Genomic DNA, 12,118 nt, shown 5'->3' with positions numbered 1-12,118 from the left:
CCTGTGGTGAGACATTAATCTTGCTCCATGATGTTGACGACACTAACAGCCTTTTATATTAACATCAGTTACAGTAAGATGCAGCAAAGTGATTCAATATGAAATTAAAAGCTGCAGAAACATTTAAATGCAACAATTATTGTACCTATACCCCCCCCCCACAATTAGATTGGAAACAAATGGAAAATATATAGAGGGGATGGTGTCTAAGCCACATGTTTAAATTTCAGTTAATGAATTCTGTTCCATCTACATACACATTAATTGCATTTGATAAAGCCACTAAGGTCCTCCAGGAACTTGACATACTCCTGATGCTCCATGGCCGTGCTCAGCTCGATCAGTTCATCAGCAAACTTGTTGTCAACCCCCCGGTCAGCCAGGAAGTCCATCAGGTGGTCGTACAGAGCCTGGAGAGAGAGAGACAGGCCCGTTGAAACACCTAAATCAGGGACACCTATAAGCCGGGCCAACTTCAACTAGAGCAGCCTTCCTGAAAATGTCCTATTGTAGGCAGTAAAGTCATCGTACATGAATAGCCTGGGTACCAGTCTTTCTGCCCTCCTGGGAACACTACAAACAGATCAGGGAACAGGCTAGAATAATATTTAGACCTGCTGAGAGAAAGCCCATGAGCATCAGCTCTTACCCAATCCAGAGACTCTGTGTTGAGTGTGTAGGATGTCTCCTTCCATTCGCCATCTCCCTCGGGCTGGAAACTGACCTCACGTATGGAAAAGATGTCGCTCTCCTCTTCCCCTTCACCATGGCTTACCTGAGAAATCAATTTAACCCGACATTTGTTAGATGTATTGCTTATTAACATGATGTGTTAAGGAACAAATCAAAGCGTGCTTCCCAATAACTATGTTGATAAAGATGTCTTCAATTAAATGTTTCTGGACATCTTACCTCATCTTCAGGATAATGGCAGTCAAACACCAAGGAATGTTTTGCTGCTGGTTTCGTCACCTCGACAACAAAGTTCGGTGTTGACACAATATCAGGCTGTTAGGAAACACACAAGGTTCAAAGCCTTAGCGTTGTAACAGCTGGCTGGTACGGACCAATTCATACAGCAATAAATGTAACTATGTTGCCCAATAACACATATATATATACATATATGTATATATATATACATACATATATACACATATATATATACATATATACACACACATATATACATACATATACATATACATATATATATATATACACACACATATATACATACATATATACATATACACATATATATATACACACATATATACATACATATATACATACATATATACATATACACACATATATACATACATATATACATATATATATATATATACACACACATATATACATACATATACACATATATATATACATATATATATATACATATACACATATACATATATACATATACACATATATATACACATATACATATACATATACACATATACATATACACATATACATATATATATACATATATATATATACATATATATATACATACATATATATATATATATATATATATACACACACACACACACACACACACACACACACACTAAAATAGCAAAAAAATAAAAAGGTCCTCACTGTCAACTTCATATATTTTCAGCAAACTTAACATTTGTATGAACATAAGATTCAACAACAAACTGAACAAGTTCCACAGACATGTGACTAACAGAAATGGAATAACGTGTCCCTGAACAATAAGGGGGAAGGGGGTCAAAATCAAAAGTAACTGTCAGTATCTGGTGTGGCCACCAGCTGCATTAAGTAACGACAGTGCATCTCCTCCTCGTGGACTGCACCAGATTTGCCGGTTCTTGATGTGAGATGTTACCCCACTCTTCCACCAAGGCTAATCTGAAAACAAGAGTCCTTAAATTGTATCAGCATATCGATTGCGCAACCAGGGCTGGTAAAACCTTGGATCACTGCTATTCTAACTTCCGCGACGCATATAAAGCCCTCCCCCGCCCTCCTTTCGGAAAAGCTGACCACGACTCCATTTTGTTGCTCCCTGCCTACAGACAGAAACTAAAACAAGAAGCTCCCGCGTTCAGGTCTGTTCAACGCAGGTCCGACCAATCTGATTCCACGCTTCAAGACTGCTTCGATCACGCGGACTGGGATATGTTCCACATTGCATCCAACAACAACATTGACGAATACGCTGATTTGGTGAGTGAGTTCATTAGGAAGTGCATTGATGATGTCGTTCCCATAGCAACGATTAAAACATTCCCAAACCAGAAACCGTGAATTGATCACAGCATTCGCGTGAAACTGAAAGCGCGAACCACTGCTTTTAACCAGGACAAGGTGACCGGAAACATGACCGAATACAAACAGTGTAGCTATTCCCTCCACAAGGCAATCAAACAAGCTAAGGGTCATTATAGAGACAAAGTAGAGTCACAATTCAACGGCTCAGACACAAGAGGTATGTGGCAGGGCCTACAGTCAATCACGGATTACAAAAAGAAGACCAGCCCAGTCACGGACCAGGATGTCTTGCTCCCAGGCAGACTAAATACATTTTTTGCCTGCTTTGAGGACAATACAGTGCCACTGACACGGCCTGCAACCAAAACCTGCGGACTCTCCTTCACTGCAGCCGACGTGAGTAAAACATTTAGACGTGTTAACCCTTGCAAGGCTGCAGGCCCAGACGGCATCCCCAGCCGCGTCCTCAGAGCATGCGCAGACCAGCTGGCTGGTGTGTTTACGGACATATTCAATCAATCCCTATCCCAGTCTGCTGTTCCCACATACTTCAAGATGGCCACCATTGTTCCTGTTCCCAAGGAAGCTAAGGTAACTGAGCTAAACGACTACCGCCCCGTAAGCACTTACTTCCGTCATCATGAAGTGCTTTGAGAGACTAGTCAAGGACCATATCACCTCCACCCTACCTAACACCCTAGACCCACTCCAATTGGCTTACTGCCCAAATAGGTCCACAGACAATGCAATCTCAACCACACTGCACACTGCCCTAACCCATCTGGACAAGAGGAATACCTATGTGAGAATGCTGTTCATCGACTACAGCTCAGCATTTAACACCATAGTACTCTCCAAACTCGTCATCAAGCTCGAGACCCTGGGTCTCGACCCCGCCCTGTGCAACTGGGTACTGACTTCCTGACGGGCCGCCGCCCCCAGGTGGTGAGGGTAGGTAACAACATCTCCACCCCACTGATCCTCAACACTGGGGCCCCACAAGGGTGCGTTCTGAGCCCTCTCCTGTACTCCCTGTTCACCCTCGACTGTGTGGCCACGCACGCCTCCAACTCAATCATCAAGTTTGCGGACGACACTACAGTGGTAGGCTTGATTACCAACAACAACGAGACGGCCTAAAGGGAGGAGGTGAGGGCCCTCGGAGTGTGGTGTCAGGAAAATAACCTCACACTCAACGTCAACAAAACTAAGGAGATGATCGTGGACTTCAGGGAACAGCAGAGGGAGCACCATCCCTATCCACATCGACTGGACAGTAGTGGAGAGGGTAGAACGTTTTAAGTTCCTCGGCATACACATCACGGACAAACGGAATTGGTCCACCCACACAGACAGCATCGTGAAGAAGGCGCAACAATGCCTCAACAACCTCAGGAGGCTGGAGAAATTCAGCTTGTCACCAAAAGCACTCAAACTTTTACAGATGCACAATCTAGAGCATCCTGTCGGGCTGTGTCACCGCCTGGTACGGCAACTGCTCTGCCCACAACCGTAAGGCTCTCCAGAGGGTAGTGAGGTCTGCACAACGCATCACTACCTGCACCCCAGGATACCTACATCACCCGATGTCACGGGAAGGCCATAAAGATCATCAAGGACAACAACCACCCGAGCCACTGCCTGTTCACCCCACTATCATCCAGAAGGCAAGATCAGTACAGGTGAATCAAAGCAGGGACCGAGAGACTGTTAAACAGCCACCACTAACATTGAGTGGCTGCTGCCAACACACGGACTCAACTCCAGCCACTTTAATAATGGGAATTGATGGAAATTGATGTAAAATATATCACTAACCACTTTAAACAATGCCACTTAATATAATGTTTACATACATATTGCAACTCCCCTCCAAGTCTCCGACCACTACCTTGTATCCTTTTCCCTCTCGCTCTCATCCAACACTTCCCACACTGCCCCTACTCGGATGGTAAACCGTCCCAACCTTTGCTCTCTCTCCCCCCTACTCTCTCCTCTTATCCATCCTATCATCTCTTCCCTCTGCTCAAACCTTCTCCAACCTATCTCCTGATTCTGCCTCCTCAACCCTCCTCTCCTCCCTTTCTGCATCCTTTGACTCTCTATGTCCCCTATCTTCCAGGCCGGCTCGGTCCTCCCCTCCCGCTCCGTGGCTTGACGACTCATTGCGAGCTCACAGAACAGGGCTCCGGGCAGATTAGCGGAAATGGAGGAAAACTCGCCTCCCTGCGGACCTGGCATCCTTTCACTCCCTCCTCTCTACATTTTCCTCCTCTGTCTCTCTGCTAAAGCCACTTTCTACCACTCTAAATTCCAAGCATCTGCCTCTAACCTAGGAAGCTCTTTGCCACCTTCTCCTCCCTCCTGAATCCTCCCCCCCCCCTCCTCCCTCTCTGCAGATGACTTCGTCAACCATTTTGAAAAGAAGGTCGACGACATCCGATCCTCGTTTGCTAAGTCAAACGACACCGCTGGTTCTGCTCACAGTGCCCTACCCTGTGCTCTGACCTCTTTCTCCCCTCTCTCCAGATGAAATCTCGCGTCTTGTGACGGAAGGCCGCCCAACAACCTGCCCGCTTGACCCTATCCCCTCCTCTCTTCTCCGGACCATTTCCGGAGACCTTCTCCTTACCTCACCTCGCTCATCAACTTATCCCTGACCGCTGGCTACGTCCCTTCCGTCTTCAAGAGAGCGAGAGTTGCACCCCTTCTGAAAAAACCTACACTCGATCCCTCCGATGTCAACAACTACAGACCAGTATCCCTTCTTTCTTTTCTCTCCAAAACTCTTGAACGTGCCGTCCTTGGTCAGCTCTCCCGCTATCTCTCTCAGAATGACCTTCTTGATCCAAATCAGTCAGGTTTCAAGACTAGTCATTCAACTGAGACTGCTCTTCTCTGTATCACGGAGGCGCTCCGCACCGCTAAAGCTAACTCTCTCTCCTCTGCTCTCATCCTTCTAGACCTATCGGCTGCCTTCGATACTGTGAACCATCAGATCCTCCTCTCCACCCTCTCCGAGTTGGGCATCTCCGGCGTGGCCCACGCTTGATTGCGTCCTACCTGACAGGTCGCTCCTACCAGGTGGCGTGGCGAGAATCTGTCTCCTCACCATGCGCTCTCACCACTGGTGTCCCCCAGGGCTCTGTTCTAGGCCCTCTCCTATTCTCGCTATACACCAAGTCACTTGGCTCTGTCATAACCTCACATGGTCTCTCCTATCATTGCTATGCAGACGACACACAATTAATCTTCTCTTTTCCCCCTTCTGATGACCAGGTGGCGAATCGCATCTCTGCATGTCTGGCAGACATATCAGTGTGGATGACGGATCACCACCTCAAGCTGAACTTCGGCAAGACGGAGCTGCTCTTCCTCCCGGGAAGGACTGCCCGTTCCATGATCTCGCCATCACGGTTGACAACTCCATTGTGTCCTCCTCCCAGAGCGCTAAGAACCTTGGCGTGATCCTGGACAACACCCTGTCGTTCTCAACTTAACATCAAGGCGGTGGCCCGTTCCTGTAGGTTCATGCTCTACAACATCCGCAGAGTCGACCCTGCCTCACACAGGAAGCGGCACAGGTCCTAATCCAGGCACTTGTCATCTCCCGTCTGGATTACTGCAACTCGCTGTTGGCTGGGCTCCCTGCCTGTGCCATTAAACCCCTACAACTCATCCAGAACGCCGCAGCCCGTCTGGTGTTCAACCTTCCCAAGTTCTCTCACGTCACCCCGCTCCTCCACTCTCTCCACTGGCTTCCAGTTGAAGCTGCATCCGCTACAAGACCATGGTGCTTGCCTACGGAGCTGTGAGGGGAACGGCACCTCAGTACCTCCAGGCTCTGATCAGGCCCTACACCCAAATAAGGGCACTGCGTTCATCCACCTCTGGCCTGCTCGCCTCCCTACCACTGAGGAAGTACAGTTCCCGCTCAGCCCAGTCAAAACTGTTCGCTGCTCTGGCTCCCCAATGGTGGAACAAACTCCCTCACGACGCCAGGACAGCGGAATCAATCACCACCTTCCGGAGACACCTGAAACCCCACCTCTTTAAGGAATACCTAGGATAGGATAAAGTAATCCTTCTCACCCCCCTTAAAATATGTAGATGCACTATTGTAAAGTGGCTGTTCCACTGGATGTCATAAGGTGAATGCACCAATTTGTAAGTCGCTCTGGATAAGAGCGTCTGCTAAATGACTTAAATGTAATGTCTAGTGTCCTAAGTTTTCATAGTTTTAACCTTAATTGTCTACCGTCTTTTTGCCTTTACTAGTCAAGTCAGTTAAGAACAAATTCTTATTGTCAATGACGGCCTAGGAACAGTGAGTCAACTGCCTTGTTCAGGGGCAGAACGACAGATGTATGTATCCCTTGTCAGCTCAGGGATTCAACCCTTTCGGTTACTAGTCCAACTCTCTAACCACTAGGCTACCTGCCGCTCTGTAAGCTGTTAAGTGTCTTAACGACCGTTCCACAGGTACATGCTTATCAACTGTTCATGGTTCATTGAACAAGCATTGGGAAACAGTGTTTAAACCCTTTACAATAAAGATCTGTGAAGTTCTGGATTTCTACCAATTATCTATGAAAGACAGGGCCCTGAAAAAGGAAAGCCCCCCCGCCAGTTTATATAAGTTAATGGACAGTTACAGGAGGGTGCGAGACAGTTTTTTCCCCCCACAGTGCCAGGTATTAACTTAGATGGTAGCCAGTAGCTATGTTTCCATTAACTAGTCCAGTGACTTGTTTTTGTTGTCGTCATTTAGAAAGTTTGTATAGAAAATAGACGTGAAAATTATTTTTTAGAGTGTCGTTAACTGCTGGACGTATAAAAGACATTGATTTAATTTGCGCAAAAACCTAGTGTTTAAAAAAAAACACTTTGTGGGTAATGGAAACATTTCAACCACTTGGGCATATTAAAGCGGCGTTATGTAACATTTTGGGCGGCCTGATCAAATTCCCAGAAGAAATGTGCGTTATAGATCTGTCATTCTCATTGAATACAAGTCTAAGAAGCGGTAGATCTGTTCTATGTGAGCCATTCTATGCTTCCCTTTCTTTTTAGGAACAGTGGGTTAACTGGTCTAGGAACAGTGGGTTAACTGGTCTAGGAACAGTGGGTTAACTGGTCTAGGAACAGTGGGTTAACTGGTCTAGGAACAGTGGGTTAACTGGTCTAGGAACAGTGGGTTAACTGGTCTAGGAACAGTGGGTTAACTGGTCTAGGAACAGTGGGTTAACTGGTCTAGGAACAGTGGGTTAACTGGTCTAGGAACAGTGGGTTAACTGGTCTAGGAACAGTGGGTTAACTGGTCTAGGAACAGTGGGTTAACTGGTCTAGGAACAGTGGGTTAACTGGTCTAGGAACAGTGGGTTAACTGGTCTAGGAACAGTGGGTTAACTGGTCTAGGAACAGTGGGTTAACTGGTCTAGGAACAGTGGGTTAACTGGTCTAGGAACAGTGGGTTAACTGGTCTAGGAACAGTGGGTTAACTGGTCTAGGAACTGGTCTAGGAACAGTGGGTTAACTGGTCTAGGAACAGTGGGTTAACTGGTCTAGGAACAGTGGGTTAACTGGTCTAGGAACAGTGGGTTAACTGGTCTAGGAACAGTGGGTTAACTGGTCTAGGAACAGTGGGTTAACTGGTCTAGGAACAGAGGGTTAACTGGTCTAGGAACAGAGGGTTAACTGGTCTAGGAACAGAGGGTTAACTGGTCTAGGAACAGAGGGTTAACTGGTCTAGGAACAGAGGGTTAACTGATCTAGGAACAGTGGGTTAACTGGTCTAGGAACAGTGGGTTAACTGGTGTCAGTTCTTAAGTTTAGTTTGTCTTTTACTTTCAGTTTCGTACATCCAACTTCAAAGAGCTGAAAATACAATATTTTGGGTGATTGAAAACACATTTCACAGCAGACGGTACAATGACTCTCTACACTATGCATTGCTTGTTTTTGTCACAAACTGAAATTAGACTAACTATTTGAATTTCAGCCACCAGGAAATGGCGGGAGCGATTTCTGCACATTGCATCTTTATTAAATTGGCGACAGCCAGCATGCCCTCCCAACTACCATGTCTCAGGTATGCCATGAATGACACAATGCAATAATTTACTCACTTACATTTGCCATCTCTGCTAAATGGCATATATTATTATTATTATATTATTATTATTATATTATTATTATTATATTATTATTATATTATTATTATTATTATTACAATGCAATAATTTACTCATATTTGCCACGTGCCAACGTATCGCCATGTTCAGTGCCACGGGGAAACTTATACTCCTGTAGATCTGTAATAATTAGTCGGTGAAACTTCCCAGCCAACCAGGAAAGCAAAGCGAAGCAATTCAGGCATTCCTGAAAGCCAGGACAAATCCTGTCCTTCCAATGAAAACAGATTGTTGTTGTTGAAAGAATCCATTTCGCAAGCAGTAGACATTTAGAATTAAATGTGGATTGGAGCTTATAGTTAAGGGATTTACGTCACGTTCCCCACATACCTTCAGAAGTATTCAGCAATCATCATATATATATTTTAAAAAACATGTTCCATTATTACCTCACTTTCTGCCGACTTCTGTCCTTGCACTTGTTCAGCCTCCTCTTCAAAGTTAGGGGGGACACTGTTGTTGATGTTGAATGTGACCGTCACTCTGCAAGGAAGGGAAAAGGGATCAGACAACGATTCCCGTAGGTCCTTCTGTAGCTCAGTTGGTAGAGCATGGCGCTTGTAACGCCAGGGTAGTGGGTTCGATCCCCGGGACCACCCATACGTAGAATGTATGCACACATGACTGTAAGTCGCTTTGGATAAAAGCGTCTGCTAAATGGCATATATTATTATTTATTATTAAGAATACATTTCAAATGATGTGAATCGGGTTCATTTTGTGCAGGTGTGCATTTATTGATAGGACCTCCAACTGTATTCATAGTCAAAATAAAATGTCTGCGGTGACTCCCGGGGCGGCAGGTAGTCTAGTGGTTAGAGTGTAGAGGAGGTAGGTAGCCTAGTGGTTAGAGTGTAGGGACGGCAGGGTAGCCTAGTGGTTAGAGTGTAGGGAGGCAGGTAGCCTAGTGGTTAGAGTGTAGGGACGGCAGGGTAGCCTAGTGGTTAGAGTGTAAGGAGGCAGGTAGCCTAGTGGTTAGAGTGTAGAGGAGGCAGGTAGCCTAGTGGTTAGAGTGTAGGGACGGCAGGGTAGCCTAGTGGTTAGAGTGTAGGGAGGCAGGTAGCCTAGTGGTTAGAGTGTAGAGGAGGCAGGTAGCCTAGTGGTTAGAGTGTAGGGACGGCAGGGTAGCCTAGTGGTTAGAGTGTAGGGAGGCAGGTAGCCTAGTGGTTAGAGTGTAGAGGAGGCAGGTAGCCTAGTGGTTAGAGTGTAGAGGAGGCAGGTAGCCTAGTGGTTAGAGTGTAGGGACGGCAGGGTAGCCTAGTGGTTAGTGTGTAGAGGCGGTAGGTAGCCTAGTGGTTAGAGTGTAGGGGCGGCAGGGTAGCCTAGTGGTTAGAGTGTAGAGGAGGCAGGTAGCCTAGTGGTTAGAGTGTAGGGGCGGTAGGTAGCCTAGTGGTTAGAGTGTAGGGGCGGCAGGTAGCCTAGTGGTTAGAGTGTAGGGGCGGCAGGTAGCCTAGTGGTTAGAGTGTAGGGGGGGTAGCCTAGTGGTTAGAGTGTAGAGGAGGCAGGTAGCCTAGTGGTTAGAGTGTAGGGGCGGCAGGGTAGCCTAGTGGTTAGACTGTATGGGCGGCAGGTAGTCTAGTGGTTAGAGTGTAGGGGCGGCAGGGTAGCCTAGTGGTTAGACTGTATGGGCGGCAGGTAGTCTAGTGGTTAGAGTGTAGGGGCGGCAGGTAGTCTAGTGGATAGACTGTATGGGCGGCAGGTAGCCTAGTGGTTAGTGTAGGGGCGGCAGGGTAGCCTAGTGGTTAGTGTAGGGGCGGCAGGGTAGCCTAGTGGTTAGAGTGTAGGGGGGGTAGCCTAGTGGTTAGAGTGTAGAGGAGGCAGGTAGCCTAGTGGTTAGACTGTATGGGCGGCAGGTAGTCTATTGGTTAGAGTGGAAGGGCGGCAGGTGGCCTAGTGGTTAGACTGTATGGGCGGCAGGTAGCCTAGTGGTTAGAGTGTAGGGGTGGCAGGTAGCCTAGTGGTTAGACTGTATGGGCGGCAGGTAGTCTAGTGGTTAGACTGTATGGGCGGCAGGGTAGCCTAGTGGTTAGAGTGTAGGGTCGGCAGGTAGCCTAGTGGTTAGAGCGTTGGACTAGTAACCGAAAGGTTGCAAGATCAAGGTAAAAATGTCGTTCTGCCCCTGAACAGGGCAGTTAACCCACTGTTCCTAGGCGGTCACTGTAAATAAGAATCTGTTCTTAACCGACTTGCTTAGTTAAATGAAGGTAAAAACAAATTGGCCATTTACTCAGGATGGGGGAGGTGTGCCTATGTATTGTAATATTGACATAACGTTATTTTCTCGCCATGCTCATTACTTTTCTCCAGAGAGCGTCCTGATGAGTTTGGCTTCTGTGCCATTCTGCTGTAGCTCCCAACCTCCAGACAGCTTGGGAAGAGTCTTGCTTTTCTGAATTTTCTTCTCTTCTTTCGTTTCATCAGACAGGAAATCTCCAAAGGCTTTGTCCCCTGAAACAGAGCGGTTAATATGATAATATACAATACAAAAAATATAAGTCATTATTAACTCCACGTTAGTCCCATAGACTGTCCCCACCCAGGTTCCATTTCCAAGGTCACATGCGCATTGCTCGACACAGGTCCAGATGGAGATGCCATCAGGGATGTCTAGCCAGCGAACGTCACACTCAATAGTTGGTTTCGTCGTCAGCTTCGCATTCGGCACTGCTCTAAAACATGCTGCCTTGCTTGATAAACCCACGAGTTAACTTTTGGACTAGATATTATAGACATGATGGTTCCATGCATTGGTGACATATCTTGCCCCTCCAGACAGATAATTATATGAGAACATGTGTTACAAAAGTTGTCCAAGCTGGTCGCAGCTATTCCTCCGTTGTTTTACACACAATTAACCAGCTAGCTAGTTCAACAAGACCAAGCAAGTGGAGGGGGGGGGTCATTTAGCTAGCTAACGTTAACATAGCTAGTACTCACACTACAGTAACTAACTAGCTACCCAATTTAGCGATCATTACCTTCCGTATGTAGCGACACACATTCACAGGATACAGGACTCGGTCCCTTTGAACCGAAGAGTTTTGGTCGGTACCCCGACGCTGCACCATTATTGCTCATCATCCAGAGAGACCGGGTGAACGGCCGGATTGTTCCCGAGTTAGGAGGGCATAACGCCGACCTGGCAAGAGGATGGAGAGCACCAGTCGAGGACATTGTGGATGTAGAAATTCGTACTGCGGTAGTCACCGCTCGGGAAAGCATCTTTAGCATGATTACAGTTTGGTCAATTTGACTAGTAAATAAATAAAATACAATGGTTTGATAAGCCCCTAGTTCCAGTTACCAGCTACTGTAATGCGAGTACTAGTTACGCCTGGAAACACACGTGTGGAAGGACACCGTGACCTCCTCAAACTTTGAACCGGAAGTGATCACAAAGTCTAAACCAATAACTAGACCAGACACGTTTTGGGGTAAAATAACTATTAATAGTCAATAGATACATGTAATTAAATATTTCTAATACATCCAACAATCGTGTGTTGTGATAACTCGCTGCAGAATGCAAACAAAGCGGTTATTATTGGTCTTACGGTGTAGAGCGCCCCGCCCCCCGCGTTCAAATGAATGACGAGCACAAGACAACGCACGCTCATACTGTACGTTCACGTTGATCATTCACTATACAGTTGAAAACCATAAACACG

At 46.4% G+C, this 12,118-nt stretch overlaps 1 protein-coding gene across 1 annotated transcript; it reads right to left on the bottom strand.

Annotated features, from left to right (window-relative positions):
- Positions 1 to 31: 31 nt before the first annotated feature.
- On the bottom strand, positions 32 to 11,847 carry LOC124014640 (complement component 1, q subcomponent binding protein). The gene is made up of 6 exons (XM_046329852.1): positions 11,429 to 11,847; positions 10,748 to 10,898; positions 8,840 to 8,933; positions 913 to 1,008; positions 650 to 775; positions 32 to 410 (listed from the first exon to the last, which is right to left on the bottom strand). Exons 1-6 carry the CDS (start codon positions 11,679 to 11,681, stop codon positions 261 to 263), a joined length of 870 nt encoding a protein of 289 aa, XP_046185808.1. The 5' UTR covers positions 11,682 to 11,847; the 3' UTR covers positions 32 to 260.
- Positions 11,848 to 12,118: the final 271 nt, after the last annotated feature.

The sequence above is a fragment of the Oncorhynchus gorbuscha genome, linkage group LG02, assembly GCF_021184085.1.
Source record: "Oncorhynchus gorbuscha isolate QuinsamMale2020 ecotype Even-year linkage group LG02, OgorEven_v1.0, whole genome shotgun sequence".
Classification (NCBI taxonomy): domain Eukaryota; kingdom Metazoa; phylum Chordata; class Actinopteri; order Salmoniformes; family Salmonidae; genus Oncorhynchus; species Oncorhynchus gorbuscha.
Note: the sequence above shows the minus strand (reverse complement) of the source record. Positions and strands in the feature narration are given on the sequence as shown.

Excerpts from the sequence above, each read along its gene's own strand:
- LOC124014640 (XM_046329852.1), bottom strand. The coding sequence starts at position 11,681 with ATGCTAAAGATGCTTTCCCGAGCGGTGACTACCGCAGTACGAATTTCT. Across the intron at positions 10,899-11,428 it reads TGTGTCGCTACATACGGAAG|GGGACAAAGCCTTTGGAGAT; the intron begins GTAATGATCGCT and ends GCTCTGTTTCAG. Across the intron at positions 411-649 it reads ACACAGAGTCTCTGGATTGG|GCTCTGTACGACCACCTGAT; the intron begins GTAAGAGCTGAT and ends CTCTCTCTCCAG.